General features: G+C 43.6%; 1 protein-coding gene across 1 annotated transcript in view; it reads left to right on the top strand.

Moving 5' to 3' along the window:
- ADAMTS20 (ADAM metallopeptidase with thrombospondin type 1 motif 20) overlaps nucleotides 1–20,069 on the top strand; it is a 283,904-nt gene that overhangs the window by 87,634 nt on the left and 176,201 nt on the right. The window contains exon 4 of the mRNA XM_082253104.1: nucleotides 9,256–9,518. Coding sequence (XP_082109230.1) covers nucleotides 9,256–9,518 — 263 coding nt within the window. The remainder of the gene's footprint in view (nucleotides 1–9,255; nucleotides 9,519–20,069) is intronic.

Here is a 20,069-nt window from a genome sequence, read left to right as displayed (position 1 = left end):
TGTGAAAGGTAAATATTAAAAAAATGTTTTAATTATTTCAAAGTCATAAAATGAGCGTAGATATGTAGATATATGTAAAAGCTGATGGTCTGTGAATAATTTTAATCTAGGCTATAGAAAAAGATCAAGCAAGAAAAACTATAAATAATATACATTATCTGTTTCTTGTATATTGAGATTAAAAATAAAATAATGATAAACTGGTAAAATCAAGTCAGATAAAAAATGTTTAAAAGATGTTAAATATTACTAATGAAACAGTTAAGATCAAATTCTATGTTTAGGCCATAATGCGTAAGAGAGTCCAATGTGTGAATCCAATATGATTCACGTTGAGTGAGGGATCGTATTTTGTGGCTGCCTCTCCAGTGTCTTTTATATGGCTCAATTGCCCAAAATTTGAGTTGGAAGGGGTCTCTCTGATGATGTCGGTCAAAATGTCTGGATACGCTATGTTTATTGTAACCCTTTTCTATATTTTTTATATGCTCCTTAATTCTAATTCTTAAAAGTCTTTTCGTTCTGCCAACGTATTGTAGACCACAATCACATTCAAGGCCATAAACTACTCCTTCAGTATTACAACTGATAAAATCTCTTATTTTGTGGGTAGTTCTATTGCTTGTTGATTTGAATTCATAAATTTTTCCCTTTGGATATTTAGTTTTCAAACACGCATAGCATCTCTTACATGGGAAGAAGCCCTTTCCTGTAAAAAATGGAAAGTTATTTTTGGGCGGGTCGACTACTGTTTTAATGACCATATTCCTGATTGTTGGAGCTTTTCTGTATACAAATAGAGGTTTTTCTGGTAAACTATTGCTTAGACGTTTATCCATTTTTAAAATTTCCCAGTGTTTTTTAATTATTTTTTCAACTTTTTTATGTTGCATATTGTAGTCAAGTATAATGGGTAATTTGCCCACAAATTTTCCTTTTGTATTCTGTTTATCTTTTATTAAAGTCGCTCTGTCTGTATCTTTGACCTCCTTTATTTTATCTGCAATAAATCCTGTAGCATATCCTTTCTCGATGAATCTTTCTCTGATAATATTTGCCTGTTCCTCAAAGTCTTCACTTCTGGTGCAGTTTCTCTTTAACTTTAATTTTGACCTTTTGGGATATTATATATCCAATTCATATGGTGACAACTATCAGCTGGCAGGTAACTATTTTTGTCTACCTCCTTGAAGTGGGACTTTGTAATAATTTTTCTTTCATTTTGTATAATAGATAAATCCAGGTAAGTAACTTGTTTATTGCTGATGTCCCATGTAAGCTTGATATTTTTTTCATTTGTATATAATTTATTTCAAAAGTTTTCCAGTGATTCTATAGTTCCATTCCATAATATAAATACATCATCAATAAATCTTTTGTATAAAAATAATTCTTCTGTGGTTTCATTAAAAATAGTTTCTTCTTCCCATTGGGACATAAAAATATTTGCTACACTTGGTGCAAATTTCGAGCCTATAGCAACCCCTACTTTTTGATGATAATAAGACTTATTATACCAGAAGTAGTTTTTTTTAAGACAAAACTCTAAACATTTTATTAAAAATTTCCTTTGTTTGCAGATAAGTTGTGTATATTTTCTTAAAGCCCATTTTACTGACTCACAAGCCTCCTGATGATTTATTATCGTGTATAATGCTGCTACATCCACCCGCACCATGTAAATGTTATTTTCAAATTCCGGTAATTCATCTATTATTTGTAATATATGTTTTGTATCTTTAACAAACGCTGTTGTTAATAGTATTATGGGTTGTAGGTATGAGTCAATATATTGACCCAACCTCGCCGTCAAAGAGTCTATACCATTAACTATTGGTCTTGGTGGTGGATTTTCTTTATTCTTATGTATTTTCGGTAGTATGTAAATCATTGGAGTACGGCATGCTTCAAGTGATAAATATTTTGCTTCTTTCTTATTCAATATATTTTTCTTTAGGCATAAATGTAATAGTTGTTCTAATTCTTTTTTGTGTCTTAACAATGGGTTACTCATTAGTTTTTCATATGTATATGAATCTTCCAGCATTCCTTTTATCATTTCTTCATGTTTCTCTTTGTTCAGGATTACGATACCTCCTCCTTTATCTGCGGGTCTTATTATTATATCTTTTCTCTTTTTCAGCTTTTTCAATACTGTTTGTATTGCAATTGGCTCATCATACTTTTTGATCTTGAGATTTTTTATATCTTCTAAAACCAAATCTTTAAAAACTCCTATGTGTCTGTTATCGTTGATTTGTGGATTAAAAATAGATGTGTTTCTTAATCGTTGATCTTGATCGTTTCTGTATTTGAGGTAGTGCTTGTATATTTCATAGGGTTACTTAGTATATATTTTTTAATACTCAGTTGTCTAACATATTTTAGATGTTATTTTATAGATAGACTATATGTATCCCATATCACAGTATTATGTATTGATTGTACACTTGCGATATATGGTTTTATAATTAGCGACTATACCTCACTTCCGGTTTTAATAATATAATTAAAATATATGAATATTCAATTACGGTTCATCCCATATAAATTGGGTATCCAATATAGATGGATTCGTTTATATGCGATCAGCATGTTTTTATTTACCAAGATTTTCCCACAATTAGATAATCAAATGTGGCGGAGTCGGCATATCCGGTTCCCATTAGATGCCCCATACACATATTATACAAAGAAAATGGCGATATACACATATCCGGCTCTAGGACTACAAATGCACGTCACTCCCGTATGCAAATCATCCCCTGAATAAGTCACGCGAGCGATCGTGACGTAACGCGTAGGGCATAGCACCGGAAGTGACGTACGGAACTCGGAAGTTAGACCCGCAGCTGAATACAAACCGCTTAGAACGGCAATCTTTATGTGAGTTGTTATGATTTTTATTAAATAAATTGATTGGATTGAATATACTACACTTGTCAGGATCTGTGTCATTACATGGGTCACCTGCTGGTGGCACTGTTGTTCCTGGAACTGAGGGGCGCAGTTCCAGGGCCCACCAGCGGGTGTCTCCCAGCAGCTGGACTGTTCTTTTAATTAAGCTGCACCTGAGGAGGACTGCTGAGGGAATATAAGCCCGCCCTTCACTGAGGCTCAGTGCTTCAGTATTTTCTCTGCTAGCCGTGTCCCTGTATCCTGAAACCTGTATCCTGAAACCTGTATCCTGAAACCTGTATCCTGATCCTGAGTCCTGTTCCCTGCATCCTGCTTCCTGTACCTGGCTCCCTGCTTTCCTTGTCTCCTGTCCCTGTCCTGTCCTGCTATTGTTTGCTCCATCCCTTTGTATATAGTTTGTTAGGTTCTATTGGGGTTTTGTACTGTTATCATTTATATTTTGTTTACTTGTTTATGGTCACTGGTGTTGGTATTGGAGTGTGTCATTTTGCTTAATAAACTCATTTACATCTTTATCCATCTGGGTCCTGATTCCTTGGTGCAGCCAACTGATCTGATCACCCTTGCTGGATGCCTGCATGTGGTATCCCTGACAGAATACTGAAGCCACTAACGATCAGATCGGTTGCACCTGGGAATTAGGAATTTTCTGGTTGTTGCAAGATGCAGTCAGAGGAGGTCTTTTATTTTTCTTTGCTTGTAACAGAAGACAGGGAATATTGTCGCCAAATTTTGAAAACTTACACTAGCGAGCAGTTGTTGGAATGCATCCGTCTGGCCCACTCGTTTGTTGACAAAGGCAGAGTTTTGTTCAAAGAGATTCAGCCACTTATTCAGCTCTGTGCAGAGTTGGCTTTATCTAATACCCCTAAGGGTGGTGATGATTATTCTCCTCCTTTTAGTGTCTCTCAGGTGGTATCTCTTGTGTGGCTCTTGGAAGATGATAAACCCTATTTTATTGAACATTATTCAGTGTATTCTCCAGAGGCCCTGTTGGATTGCATGAATGCTGTATATTCTCTAATCAGACAAGGGGGTTGTAAATTGAGTTTTGTTCAGGCCTTATTGCAAACCTGGTCAGATCTTTCCAATTTAGCATCAGCTAACTCACACCAATCCACTTCTGCCTCTGGACACCAGTTTTCTCAAAGTTTATCCTCTCCGTTACCCATAGCAACCACAGCTGCAGTTAGGTATGGTTTGCTTTCCACTGCTTGTTCATATCCTGGCTTAACGAGTTGCACTTTTCCTGCATTTAACTCTGTGAAAACTTCCTCTACTACTCTGTTGCCTCTAGCAACCTCTCAGAAATTCTCCTCTGTAACTGTCTCTCCTTTTCCACCATCTCCCAATACTGCCATTTCGCTTCCATCTACTTCACAATCTATTCATAGCCCTGCAACCACTAGCAAGATTTCTGTATCTAAACCTAAAAAGAAAAGGAGATTTTTCCCAACACATACAATTATACCTGTTACCCAGCCTGCTGATCCAGTGCCCGCTGATCTGGTGCCTCCTACTGAGCCTGTTGATCCAGTGCCCACTGATCCGGTGCCTCCTACTGAGCCTGCTGATCCAGTGCCCGCTGTTCTGATGCCTGTTGTTCCAGTGCCTGCTGATCCAGTGCCCACTGATCCGGTGCCTCCTACTGAGCCTGCTGATCCAGTGCCCACTGTTCTGATGCCTGCTGTTCCAGTGCCCGCTGATCTGGTGCCTCCTACTGAGCCCGCTGATCCAGTACCTGCTGTTCCGGTGCCCGCTGATCCGGTGCCTCCTACTGAGCCTGCTGATCCAGTGCCCACTGATCCGTTGCCTTCTACTGAGCCTGCTGATCCAGTGCCCGCTGTTCTGATGCCTGTTGTTCCAGTGCCCGCTGATCCAGTGCCCACTGATCTGGTGCCTCCTACTGAGCCTGCTGATCCAGTGCCCACTGTTCTGATGCCTGCTGTTACAGTGCCCGCTGATCTGGTGCCTCCTACTGAGCCTGCTGATCCAGTGCCTGCTGTTCTGATGCCTTCTGATCCAGTGCCCGCTGATCTGGTGCCTCTTACTGAGCCTGTTGATCCAGTGCCTGCTGTTCTGATGCCTGCTGATCCAGTGCCCGCTGATCTGGTGCCTCTTACTGAGCCTGTTGATCCAGTGCCCACTGATCCGGTGCCTCCTACTGAGCCTGCTGATCCAGTGCCCGCTGTTCTGATGCCTGTTGTTCCAGTGCCTGCTGATCCAGTGCCCACTGATCCGGTGCCTCTTACTGAGCCTGCTGATCCAGTGCCCACTGTTCTGATGCCTGCTGTTCCAGTGCCCGCTGATCTGGTGCCTCCTACTGAGCCCGCTGATCCAGTGCCTGCTGTTCCGGTGCCCGCTGATCCAGTGCCTCCTACTGAGCCTGCTGACCCAGTGCCCACTGATCCGGTACCTTCTACTGAGCCTGCTGATCCAGTGCCCGCTGTTCTGACGCCTGTTGTTCCAGTGCCCACTGATCCGGTGCCTCCTACTGAGCCTGCTGATCCAGTGCCCACTGTTCTGATGCCTGCTGTTACAGTGCCCGCTTGTCTGGTGCCTCCGACTGAGCCTGCTGATCCAGTGCCTGCTGTTCTGATGCCTGCTGATCCAGTGCCCGCTGATCTGGTGCCTCTTAATGAGCCTGTTGATCCAGTGCCCACTGATCCGGTGCCTCCTACTGAGCCTGCTGATCCAGTGCTCGCTGTTCTGATGCCTGTTGTTCCAGTGCCCGCTGATCCAGTGCCCACTGATCCGGTGCCTCCTACTGAGCCTACTGATCCAGTGCCTGCTGTTACATTGCCCGCTGATCTGGTGCCTTCTACTGAGCCTGCTGATCCAGTGCCCACTGATCCGGTGCCTCCTACTGAGCCTGCTGTTCTAATGCCTGCTGTTCTAATGCCTGCTGGTTCAGTGCCCGCTGATCCGGTGCCTCCTACTGAGCCTGCTGATCCAGTGCCCGCTGTTCTGGTGCCCGCTGTTCTGGTGACCACTACCCAGTCTGCTGACCCAGTGCTTGCTGTTCCAGTGCCCGCTGACCCAGTGCCTGCTGTTCCGGTGCCTGCTGATCCGGTGTCTCTTACTCAGCCCGCTGATCCGGTGCCAGCTGATCCCGTGCCCGCTGTTCTGGTGACCACTACTGTGCCTGCTGATCCTGTGCCTGCTGATCATGTGTCTGCTGATCCTGTGCCTGCTGATCCTTTGCCTGCTGACCCAGTGCTTGCTGTTCCAGTGCCCGCTGACCCAGTGCTTGCTGTTCCGGTGCCTGCTGACCCAGTGTTTGCTGATCCAGTGCCTGCTGAGCCACGGTCTGCCGCCCTGTTTGATGTGCCACTGTCTGTTGCCCAGCCTGGTGTGCCACTGCCGGATATCCTGCATGCCGCTGGCGCTCCCCTGCTTGATGTCCAGCTTGCCTTCAGTCCCAGTGTTGGGACATGTGTTGCAATGAGGGCAGGTGTATCCCTAATGTTACGCCTCTTCAGGAACTTGACCTGTGGGGTGCCAAGACGGCTTCCAGACCCTGGTGGTGGGGCGCATGATCAATTGCTGGACTCTGGTGGCACGCCTTCCGGCAAGTTAAAGGACTTTGGCCTAGAGAGTGCTAGAAGACCCGCAGACATGGAGGGGAGACCTTTTTGGACTTTTGGGGTAGAAGCACAATGGAGCGTCCGGAGGCCGCTCCTTAAAGGGGGGGAACTGTCAGGATCTGTGTCATTACATGGGTCACCTGCTGGTGGCACTGTTGTTCCTGGAACTGAGGGGCGCAGTTCCAGGGCCCACCAGCGGGTGTCTCCCAGCAGCTGGACTGTTCTTTTAATTAAGCTGCACCTGAGGAGGACTGCTGAGGGAATATAAGCCCGCCCTTCACTGAGGCTCAGTGCTTCAGTATTTTCTCTGCTAGCCGTGTCCCTGTATCCTGAAACCTGTATCCTGAAACCTGTATCCTGAAACCTGTATCCTGATCCTGGCTCCCTGCTTTCCTTGTCTCCTGTCCCTGTCCTGTCCTGCTATTGTTTGCTCCATCCCTTTGTATATAGTTTGTTAGGTTCTATTGGGGTTTTGTACTGTTATCATTTATATTTTGTTTACTTGTTTATGGTCACTGGTGTTGGTATTGGAGTGTGTCATTTTGCTTAATAAACTCATTTACATCTTTATCCATCTGGGTCCTGATTCCTTGGTGCAGCCAACTGATCTGATCACCCTTGCTGGATGCCTGCATGTGGTATCCCTGACAACACTATATTGGCCCCTTATTTTGAGATCCGAGGTAGTACCGGAGGGCCCTCAACTCGGTCTAGGAGAGAACAGATCTTTTATAGATCTAAAGGCGCCATACCTGAATATTTAAGGTGAGCATTTAGCACACCCACAGGTGAAGAGCATCACAGAGCACCCTCTACTATCACTAAGGTGTAAAGGTGGAAGAAAGTTCATAGAGATACCTGGAAGAGGATAATCAGCGCTCTATGTTTTTCTGATATTTTGGGACACTTGAGCACTTTATATTACATTTGGCACCTTATTCGATGTTGTGAAATACAGCAATAGAATATTTTCGTTTAAAATTACACTGATCACTTTATTGGCACATTTATATTTTTATACATTTTCTACTGCACACAATATCACGTTAAGCACTTTAATATATATTTGGAAGATTTATTTATTTATTTACAGTCAGATATTTATTTTTTCCTTTATTGAATATTGTACATCACTACTTGAGCACTATAATTATTATTGATATATGGAATGTATTTGATATCGGTTATTTGAAAACATACAGTATAGGAATGGTTTATATAGATTTCTTTTTATATCTATATCAAGTTTTGAACATTTTAATTATTTATCACTCACATATTTTTATTAACACATTTTTTCACTACTACTGTACACAATACAATTATCCTTTGAAGCACGGTAGCTCCCCCCATTTTCTCTATAACGTTTTGCATTGTTGCCAAAAAGTTCAATTTTGGTTTCATCTGACCAGAGGACGTTCTTGCACATGTTTGGTGTGTCTCCCAGGTGGCTTGTGGCAAACTTTAAACGACACTTTTTATGGATATCTTTAAGAAATGGCTTTCTTCTTGCCACTCTTCCATAAAGGCCAGATTTGTGCAATATATGACTGATTGTTGTCCTGTGAACAGAGTCTCCCACCTCAGCTGTAGATCTCTGCAGTTCATTCAGAGTGATTATGGGCCTCTTGGCTGCATCTCTGATCAGTCTTCTCCTTGTATGAGCTGAAAGTTTAGAGGGACGGCCAGGTCTTCGTAGATTTGCAGTGGTCTGATACTCCTTCCATTTCAATATTATCCCTTGCACAGTGCTCCTTGGGATGTTTAAAGCTTGGGAAATCTTTATGTATCCAAATCCGGCTTTAAACTTCTCCACAACAGTATCTCGGACCTGCCTGGTGTGTTCCTTGTTCTTCATGATTCTCTCTGCACTTTAAACGGACCTCTGAAACTATCACAGTGCAGGTGCATTTATACGGAGACTTGATTACACACAGGTGGATTCTATTTATCATCATTAGTCATTTAGGTCAACATTGGATCATTCAGAGATCCTCACTGAACTTCTGGAGAGAGTTTGCTGCACTGAAAGTAAAGGGGCTGAATAATTTTTGCACGCCCAATTTTTCAGTTTTTTATTTGTTAACAAAGTTTGAAATATCCAATAAATTTCGTTCCACTTCATGATTGTGTCCCACTTGTTGTTGATTCTTCACAAAAAACTACAGTTTTATATCTTTATGTTTGAAGCCTGAAATGTGGCAAAAGGTCGCAAAGTTCAAGGGGGCCGAATACTTTCGCAAGGCACTGTAATGCATTCAAGGGGGTCTTATCCTGCCTTAACATATGAATAATGATTGTAATGAGCCAAAGGATTTAAGAAACACTTTGGTTGTATAGTTGGACTAAGAACCATAAACAAAAGTTCTGCCAAGCTATTAAATATGGTTTTTGTTAATAGTTTGGCTTGTTTAGAACTTTTACATGAACGTATATAAAAATCCCAGCTCGAAGAAAAGTATGCCTTTGCTTTGTGAAAAATGTGGTGGAGTGTAAAGCTTCCCTCCTACACATGGGAGTTTAATCCAAGTAATACAGGGGATTTAAGATACAAACCAGTGTGATAGTTTGCCAACTTATTTGTGTATGGTGTTTATGAAAACAGGTCATGTTTTAATCTCCATATAAAGAACATTTTAAATTATTTGCAACTTTTCTTTTTTGCAAACAAGGCACCCAAGTTTTTTAAATTTTTTTTGGTAAACAAAAAGGCGGAATATCATAATATTATCTTATGATTTATTTTCAGAATTCGACATGAAGAATGATGTGGTGCCTGTTCATATTTCAAATAACTTAGGACAAGATATTGCCATGTTTACAAATTTGGAACATTCTCTGTCATTACTACAAAATTCCACAACAGAAGAGGATGTAAACAGGATTCACATCAGAAGAAAACGCTTTATATCTTATCCCAGATATGTAGAACTCATGGTTACAGCAGATGTAAAAATGGTGCGACATCACGGCCGAAATTTACAGCACTACATTTTAACTCTGATGTCAATAGTAAGTGACTGGGAGAAATGGTTACAAAGCTAAGTTGTGTAAAAGAAAATTAATATTAATAAAGACACATACTGATGTATACAGTACATATTGCTTGACATATAAATGAGGGGCATATTTATCAAGTGGAAAGCCACCAGTTAAGCAGTCATTTGCTGGCAAATGCCCTAGGAATTGTCCCTGTAGTTATAAATTGCATTCTCCTGGCCAGATCTACTCCAACCCTTTCTGAACTGAGAATCATTTACCTCTGTTTTCTTTATGTGTAAATTTTTATTCTTGAAACTGGTAGTTAAAGTCTCAGAAACATTACTCTTTTTAGGTGGTAAATCATGAATTCTACCAGTAATGCACCATTGAATCCTGTGGAAGACCAAATGTGATTAATCCCACTCCCCCATCAACTCACACAATTGCCTTACAATTGATTCCATATAACTGAGGTGTTTAACCCCAAACCCTCAAGTACATATGTTGGTATTCACTATTTTCTTGGAAAATGAATAAATGCGGTGAGAATCAGTGATAAATATGCCCTATAAGTTTGTCTTGTATGGTTTTACGTTTTGATTTAAAATGGTTTTACATGTGTTTATAACCAATGAGAGTTACTTGTTAACTGCAATATAGCCTATGTTTAGTCAAAGCTTAAAAAAAATTAGCACAATGGTCAGAACTTAAAGTCAATGCAAAGTGCTCTTTTTGCTGCCGGCTGTGGTTGCTGCTGGCTGTGATTTTACTTAAAATTTAACGTCCTCTGATCCCCTGCTATCTGTACAGCTATTATCTTCTAGTGCTGCATTAATACGGGTTAATACGAGCCAAGCACAGGCACGTGTCAAGAGTGCAAACTATGCCTCTTTTTTCAGCCCCCCTCTTCTATTCATTTAAGCTGCACTTTAGCTTTAATGAACTAGAATCACTCTGTGAATGAAGGAGGAGGACCTTCCATTCATCTGCCCATTTTCCATTCATAGAAAGCTATGGTACAGCTTTTTTGAATGGAGAAGAGAGAAAGGACATGCATAGTCAACAAGTGCCTGTGACAGGTCCAGCCCTTGCAATAACCACTGCAGCACCATAAGATTACAGCTATGGGGCAGGGGGGATTCAAGAATTTCAGTTTTTAACTAAAATCGCTGTCATCAGCACAAGGAACACTTGCATTGACTATAAAACACTAACCCTAAAAAAAAAAAAAAAAAAAAAAGGTTTTACAGAACTATACATTTTTTTTTAATTCTCATTTCTGTTTTTCTTTTTGTTTTTTGTTTTTTTAATTCCAGTTTTGATTTTTGTATCTTCTAAAATGCATAGTTTAGGCAAGTTGTTAAAGCATATGTAAATCCAATAGCTATTTTTCAGTATGTTTCGCAAAGTTCCTAACTGCGTAAAATTGAATCTGCTGTGAAGTTACTTACTTAAGGATCCTACCAGTAACTGCACTTCCTGTTGAAGGCTGACAACACCAAGCCACTGTCTTTCAAATTAACTGCATTAATTAGCATTTTTAGGCTGCCCAACCACACTTCTTTTTTGACTATTAGGATGTCAAATGGGCGGCCCAATGGCCAACTGAAGAAGCTTTTATAACTGCTGTAACTAGTGAATCTTCAAGAAAGAAACTTTGTTACAGATTCACAAAAAGTAATCTTCTCTATTGTTCATTGACAGACGCAGCTTCATATTCTTCTTGATCATAGGGTTATGCTGCTCCCTACAGGAGTAGGACACTAGGCAGAAAAAAGCTTTACCACGCCTATGGGGCAGTCCCTGCAGGCATACACCCAGACAGTCTGCCATAGCCTTCAGTTTGTTTCTGCCTGGAACTCCGGACTTTGCTGGTTTTTTTTTGGGAACCTTTTTGTAAGACTTTATTTTTTTAGTTAGTGTTATTGAGAGAACTACAAGCAACAGTCGGCGGTGTTTCGGACTGGATATACTAGATCCTTAAGGTCTCCCAGCCTGGCCAGCGAGCGTGAGCAGGTTATAGTCCAGCACTAGGCCTCACCATGACAGAACTCCGATGGACGGGGGCTGGCCCACGAGTGAAGCACCTCGCCGGGACACATGCAACCTAGGATGCTCTAAGTCGCAGCATACCCCCTGGCCGTCAGCACCCCCACCACAGGTGGAGAGGTAGTCTGTTCAGAGTGGCGCCCACCTGATGCTGTGGTATGGTGAGTAAATGTCCCCCCATTTCTCTGGCGGTCTCTGGGTGGACATGGCCCCCTTCCCTGGAAAAGTCAGACCCTCGAGTATTCCTCGGTTCCCCTGGCCTCTCAGTGATATCAGGCCCCCCTTAGGCCTGCCCCCCCCCCCCCACAAGCAGGTTCCTACCTCTGGGGGGCAGATGTATTGTGGCCGCTGTGGCAGTTCTGTGGGGGGGGGGTTGTCCTGGTGGGGTCTCCGCCTGGGGACCCCCCGATGCACTGTCTGATGACCCCCCTGGGGGGGGGATGGAGACCACATGGCGCACCATGGGGCCGCTATATTGCTGTAGTTTTTTTGCCCTGCTTCAATGTAAAAGTTTCTCATTGGAATGCATGGGTGGCCATGTTTTGGTAGTTCCCCAAAGGAATGCATTTTTTTGGAGTCAACGGTTGCTGGACAGCAAGGGAGAAGCTAGGGTGGCTCTAGGCATGACCCAGATTTTTTTCTGTTCCTGTGTCAGATTGTTTCTCATCTTTGCACAGAACGTTTCCGTAGTCTCTAGACCATTTTGGTGGTATGTTCCTGGGGTCCCTGTAGGTATTTCTTACTCACTCTGTGTTAAGGCTGTGTTAAGGCTGGGACTTGTGGTAGCGCTGGTGTAGTGATGAGGATTGCGTTTTTTGCAACTTTTCTTAAAGTGACACTGCTTTTTTTGCATTAAGTGATTATGGAGTCCCAGGACCAAATCTCACCTATAGACCCCCTCAGTGCGGTTCCGGGACCCTCCGGGTCACAGCCCCTGTCTGCTTTTACAGCAGTTTTGGAAAACCTGGTGTCAAAAGTGGAGTTAGTTTTGAAAAATGCCACTAGCAGAAAGCCCTATGCCTTCTCCTGCCTCTCTAGTATCCTCAGATTCTGAGGTAGATGTGGCCGCCGTGGACACATACCATCCTGGTGGATCTGCGTCTTCACATTCTGATGGCGAGGAGGATATATCCTCGTCAGCTGCCACACTGGAAAGATCGCTGGTGGAGGCACTTACTGTGTCGGTGCGGGAAACCTTAAAAATGGTGGATGATTCTACAGTGTCAGGAACGCAGGTGTCTTATGGCACCCGCAAATCCCAGAAGTCGAGCAAGGTTTTTCCCTGTCCGTAACTTTTTGACAACTTTGTCAATGAACAGTATGAGCGCATCAAACAAATGTTTGTGGTGCCTAAACGCTTTAAAAGGCGCTACCCCTTTGCGGATGCGGTTTCCACTAGGTGGACCGTGCCACCAAAAGTCGATCATCGAGTTTCCAGACAAAACAAGTCTACTGTTGTCCCGCTGGAAAAGTCCCCGGTATTTACAGACCTCGTGGTTAGACGGATTGAGTCTATGTCCCGCCATTTGCAAGTGTTAGTGGGCTCAATACTAAATCCGGTCTCTTTGATCACTCTGGTGTCACAGACCATCACAGAATGGCCAAAGTTGCTGAAAGGTGACTACAAAATTGAGCAGCTCTCATTGGGCCTGATAGAGCTACAGTAACAGACTAAATGGTCTAAGCCCTTCTGTATATATGTGATGCGTCGCTGGATGAGGCTCCACTGGTAGCCAGAGTGTCTGCGGTGGGGATTGCTATTAGACGCATGGTGGGGCTAAAAAGCTGGTCTGCAGACCAGGCTTCTAAAAAGGCTCTTTCTGACCTTCCCTTTACGGGGGACAGGTTGTTTGGATCCTCCCTGGATGAGTTAATCAAAGGCCTTATGGGTGGGAGAGTACTTTTCTACCCCAATCCGCCAAGGGCAAGGCACCGCGTAATAGATGGGGGCCTTCATTTACTGCTCATAGGTGGCCCTTTCCTACTTCTGGGTCGCAGGAGAAAGGAGCTAAGCCATTTAGGTCTTCTGGGGGTTCCAAGAAGCCATGGTTCGGATAAGCCGAGAACAGGCTAGTCTGGATCTGCGGACAAATCTTCGTCTGCATGAAGGGACACCCTCACCAGTTTCTGGGATGGGGGGACGTCTTCTCTTCTTTCCAGAACTATGGACTTCCTTGATTCAGGACAAATCGGTCTACAAACGGATCCGATCGGATTACAAGATTGAATTCGGTCTCGACCGTCGGACAGGTTCTTCCTGTCCAATCTACGCCTATCTCCAGACCGGTTAAGGGATCTACGAGAGGCGGTACAAGATCTGCAGTCGCAAGGGGTGATTGTGTCGGTTCCTTCTCGGGAACGCTTTCAGGGGTTCTATTCAAACCTGTTCACTGTGCCCAGGATAGAAGGCAAAGTACGTCCAGTCCTGGACCTCAAGGCTCTGAACCGCTTTGTGCGGGTACAGACGTTTTGAAAAAACTGTCCATTCACATGGTAGTGGCGTCTCTACACCAAGGAGACTTTTTGGCCTCCATAGATATCAAGGAAGCATAGCTACACATTCCTATTTATGCTGGACACCAGCCTTTTATTCACTTCGCTGTAGGAGAAGAGCATTATCAATTTGTGTCATTACACTTTGGTCTCGCCTCCACCCCCAGGGTCTTCACCAAAGGTTTTGCTGTTAGCCAGAAATCTGTCCTCTCTGTGGACTTGCATGGGGGCCTAGGGTCTGATGGTGTCAACCTTCAAGGCGGTTCCGTTTGCTCAGTTTCACACAAGACCCTTACAAAGTGTAAGATTCTGGTACCTTCGGTACCCTTATTGCCCATTTTCCTTTTCATATTGCGTCCCACCTTTTCAGTTAGGTGGAACGCATATACTTTTAAGCCGCATGACATCATCGCTGAGCGCCGCTCTGAGCGGCTATTTCAATCGCCGGCTTTCTCTCACAGGTTGTTCGTTCAAACCGCATGCTTAACAGCCTTGTCTTATGCTGCCGGAGCCTCCAGCTATTCTCTTTACCTGGAACAGACCGGAACCTCGCTACTGATCCCGTATCTCACTACCGGATCACTCCCTTACTACCGGACCCTTCTACTTACTAACCTCACTAGTGATAAGTACCCCACAGGGGATTCCTTCATAACAAACTTACACTATCTACTTCTGCACATTAAGGACTGTTACTATCTATGCATTACTAATCCTATCATCTGCACTGTTACATAGATTGCTAGCTCTTGAGTCTACTACCATCTATCCTTGCACTGGGTTAGTCTCTCCTGTATATGTCATCTGCTGTCCTTACCACCTGTTACTATACATGATTACTAACCTATCTGCATTCTACCTATTACCATCTGCTACTCTCCTGAACATTACTATCAAGTGCTTATCATTGCTATCACTGCTCACGCCTGTCCCTTCAGCACATCACCTCTATACTGTCATATACATCCTATCACTCCAGGAACATCTTATTGAGTGTATGTATATTTGCATGCTGAAGCAGGCGGGTCCACAGTGATGAGTCTGGAGAGTTGAATCTGGTAATTCAACACATCTCTACATGACTACTGAGTGGAGATTCTGCAGCTGCAAATCCAGCTCACTATAACAAAAACGCAGGAGCGTTACACAAAGGGAGATTCTTGTCAAATAGAACAAAGATCCAAACTCATTGGACACTATGATTCGGTTGAGTCACAACACAAGAACTGCTCTATTATGGTGGCTTCACTCGTTAGCACTACGCCAGGGCAAGTCCTTCCTCCCACTGTATTGGACTGTGGTAACCACAAACACCAGCCTGTTCGGCTGGGGAGGAGTGCTGGGGAGGCTCTGTGACCAAGGGTCCTGGACAGTAGGAGAGTCCAGACCTTCGATCAATATTCTGGAACTCAGAACGATAAAGCTTTGCCTGAGTCACTGGACAAATCATTTACAGGGTTGTCCAGTCCGGATTCAATGGGACAATGCCACGGCCATGGCTTACATCAATCATCAAGGGGGCACCAAGAGTATCTTGGCGGCCCGGGAGGTGGCCAAAATCCTGGAATGGGCGAAAAAGTTTGTCCCAGCTCTTTCTGCAGTGCACATCAGTGCGGAAACCTGGCAGGCAGATTACCTGAGTTGACAGGTGTTTGATCAGGGGGAGTGGTCCCTGCTCCCGGAGGTATTTCACCTCCTGTGTGTACGGTGGGGGACACTTGATGTTGACCTGTTTGCTTCTTGACTCAACAGGAAGGTTCAGAGGTTTGTAGCCATGTTGAGGAATCCTATGGCCAACGCCACAGATGCACTATTGGCTCCTTGGGTTCAGCATCGGCTGATCTATGCGTTTCCTCCTCTGAAACTCCTGCCGAGACTTCTGCACAGAATAGAGGTGGAAGGGATTCCAGTCATTCTTGTGGTCCCAGACTGGCCTCACCTGTCTTGGTACACAGATCAGGTAAGGTTGGTCGTCGATGCTCCTTGGAGACTTCCTATCAGGGAAGATCTGCTGTCTCAAGGGCCGATCTTCCATCCTGCTGGCTTAAATGGCATGGCTGTTGAAAGTCAGGTAGTGAAGGATAGAGGTCTTTCTGATTCTGTGATTCCTACACTGTGGAAGGCCAGAAAATCTACTTCCAGGAAGATCTATCATTGTATGTGGAAATCATTCATCTCGTGGTGTGAATCGCTGAAGGTGCATCCTTGCCTTTTTTCAGGGGCTAGGATTTTGACCTTTGTTCAAAAAGGCATTGAACAGCGATTGGCTTTGAGCACTATTAAAGGCCAATTGTCGGCTTTGGCTGTATTTTTCCAATGCTCTTTAGCTATGCATGCCTTGGTTTGCACTTTTATACAAGGGGTTCGCCATATGGCTCCTCCGAGACGATTCCCGCTACCTCTGTGGGATCTTAATTTGGTATTGTCTGTTCTTCTTTTGAGAACATTGGGGAGATTCCTCTGCTCACACTGTCTCAGAAGGTTGCCTTTTTGGTGGCTATTACTTCTGCCCGCAGAGTATCTGAATTGGCGGCACTATCCTGCTGTTCACCTTATCTGGTGGTCCACAGAGATAAAGTGGTACTTCGACCTAATCATTTTTTTTCTAAGGTGGTTTCTGATTTTCATCTGAATGAAGACATTGTGCTGCCTTCACTCTGTCCTAAGCCCATGCATCCCAAGGAAATTGCTTTGCATTCTTTGGATGTGGTTCAGGCAATTAGAGTTTACCTGGCGGCTACAGAATCTTTCAGGAAATCAGACTCTCTTTGTCCTCACTGAAGGACCTCGAAAGGGATTGGCTGCGCCTGCTGCGACCATATCCAAATGGATCAGGTAGATGGTGGTACAGGCTTATTTACTGAAGGGTCAGTTTCCACCTTTCCCTGTGAATTCTACTAGGGCGCTGAGTGCCTCTTGGGCTTTTCGCCATGAGGCGTCGGTAATGCAAGTTTGCAAGGCGGCAACTTGGTCATCGGTGCACACGTTCACAAAATTCTACAAGGTAGATGTGTTGGCATCTTAGGCCTCTTTTGGCCTCAAAGTTTTGCAGGCTTCTGTCTAAAAGAGAAAAGATTCTCTTTGAGGGTGTATGTTGTTTCTAGGTAAGCTTCAGTTGTTCCTGGTTGAGCTCCATGTTACCTGGTTGGCTAAGTTTAGCCTTTGGGGAATTACGTTCTTTCTTTGCGTTTTTTTTCCTATCCCTCATGCAAATACTGCTTTGGGATGCCCCAAAGGTCAAGAAGAATATGGAGCTGCGCCTGTCAATGAACGATAGAGAAAGCTGGATTTTTGACTTACCATAAAATCCTTTTCTCTGAAGTTCATTGACAGATGCAGCACCCGCCTTTCTATTTATGAGTGGGATGGGGTTGTTTTCTTCTAAACACTGCTTGCAACAAAACTGGAGGCTATAGCAGAGTGTGTGGGTGTATGCCTGCAGGGACTGCCCCATAGGCGTGGTAAAGCTTTTTCCTGCTTGATGTCCTACTCCTGTAGTGAGCAGCATAACCCAATGGTCAAGAAGAATATGGAGCTGCGTCTGTCAATGAACTTCAGAGAAAAGGATTTTACGGTACGTCAAAAATCAATTTTTTTTTTAAAGAAGAACTCCGGGAAAACATTTTTTATTCCCTCCATGTAGTGGGGCTGTGCCTGCACTGCATGGGTTAATTGCTCATTTTTAGACAAAAAGAGGAAAAAAAAACCACTAGGGCCTAACTGTGAAGCATCGTAAAGTGGCCGACCCTATACCCAGATACAGAGTACAGCAAAGCTCAAAATAAAAAAAGTGCAGTGCTAAAATAATGTACATTAACCACTTGCCGACCGCCGCACGACTATCTACGTCGGCGGTCAGCCCCTCACAGGCAAACTAACGTAGGGCTACGTTGCTTGCTTGTGAGGGTCTAGGGAGCGAGCGCACGCCCCCGGGGGCGCGCTCCCGCTCCCGCGTGGTCACGGACCCCCCCGCGCGTGTGACCAGCGGACCCGATGTCCGCCGGTCACTCGGCGATCGGCGGGGGAGAGGGAGAATGTCAGGCAGCTTGTGTAAACAAACTGCCTGTCATTCTCCTCGCTGCAAAGACACTGATAAAACGGATCTGGTATGTAGATCCGTTGATCAGTGTCCTTACAGCTAGAGCCACAGCCAATCACAGTAGAAACCACGCCCCTAGGGACACACACAGCCCCTCCCTTCCAAATAAAGTTAACCCCTTCACTACCAGTGTATTTTTACAGTAACAGTGCATATGTATAGCACTGATTACTGTAGAAATGTCACTGGTAACCCCAAAAGTGTCAAAAATGTCAGTCAAGGGTCCGATCTGTCCGCCGCAATGTCGCAGTACCGCAAAAAAAATCGCAGATCGCCGCCATTACGCGTTAAAAAAAAAACAACAAAAATGACAAAAATCTTTCCCTTTGTTAGTAAACGCGATAACTTTTGCGCAAACCAATCAAAATACGCTTTTTGCGATTTTTTTTACCAAACATAGGTAGCATAAAACAAATTGGCCAAGAATTTTTAAAAATTTTGATTTTTACATTTTTTTTTGGGGGAATTTCATATAAAAAAATGTGAAAAATATTGCTATTTTTGCAAAATTGACGCTTTTTTTTGTTTATAGCGCGTGATCAAAAAATCGCACAGGTGATCAAATACCACCAAGAGAAAGCTCTGTTTGTGGGAAAAAAAGGACGTCAAATTCGTTTAGGTACAGCGTCGCACGACCGCGCAATTGTGCGTTAAAGTCACGCAGTGCCGAATCGCAAAATACCCCCTGGTCGGAATGGGGGTAAAATCTTCCGGGGCTTAAGTGGTTAAAAACGGATATACAATAAAGGTGAAAGCATGAAATATATACAACACCTCAAAACTTCAAATAGTGATCAATATATATCACATAAAAAATATATATATATACATCTCCACAAAAAGATATGTGCATAAATAATAAAATAACAAAAAAGTGAAAATCTCATAAATATTGATATAAGTCAATGGAGAGTCAAAAGGAAGAAAATAATCTTATCAGAAACCGATGGATGTCAGCAGCAGATCACAGAGAGCCCTCTAATGCCAGAAAGTCAGCAGATCCCACCACCCAAGTGCAGCAGGTGGGGGGCTTGCCAGAATATAATGACCCCGAATAAAGTGTGATCAAACAATGCTCGAGAAGACGCGTGGGTCTGTCACATCACCGCAGCAGTAACCCAATTTGCAGGTAGCTACAATACTGTTCCACTGGCCGTCACTCCCGCAGCAGACACCACTTCCACAAGTAGGCAATGCTCAATGCACAAAGTATGTCAACATCATACAAAAGAAGAGAGAATAGCACAGCTTTCTATCTCAGCAGTCAAGTTTGTATTTTGAATATGAGATTACCAAAATTGCATCTTGTATCAGTAAGTCCTATGTATCTTCATTTCATCTCCAGTGTAATCTTCCCACAACTTCATGTATGCCACACAGTAAAACATCTCCACAATGAAAATTGTGCTAAAAGGCAAGATTAGTGGAAGTAGCTGTGGACATTATGGGAGATATTTGTATGTCTATAGACTACCCAGAACTTTGCAAACACCCCTAAGCTGATACATCACAGAGGAAGAATTAGTTGGTTGGAATGGACTTTTCACTTTTTTTTGTCCAAGAAAAGTCAACATTGGAGGTATCTCCACTGTGCATAAATAAGCCAGTACAAGCATGTAAATTTATGCTATAGTTGTTACTTACAATGATAACTTGGAGGTCGCATCTTCCAATCAGTCAGTCCTATGTATCTTAATTTCATCTCCAGTGTAATCTTCCCTCAACTTCATGTATGCCACACAATAAAACATCTCCACAATGAAAAATGTGCCAAAAGGCACGGTTAGTGGAAGTATCCGTGGACATGATGAGAGATAATTGTATGTCTATAGACTACCCAGAACTCTGCAAACACCCCTAAGCTGATACATCACAGAGGAAGAATTAATTGGTTGGAATGGACTTTTCACTTTTTTTGTCCAAGAAAAGTCAACATTGGA

The sequence above is a fragment of the Pelophylax lessonae genome, assembly GCF_965119305.1.
Source record: "Pelophylax lessonae genome assembly, chromosome: 4".
NCBI lineage: Eukaryota > Metazoa > Chordata > Amphibia > Anura > Ranidae > Pelophylax > Pelophylax lessonae.
The sequence above is the reverse complement of the archived record's forward strand: the minus strand, read 5'-3'. Positions and strand labels throughout refer to the sequence as shown.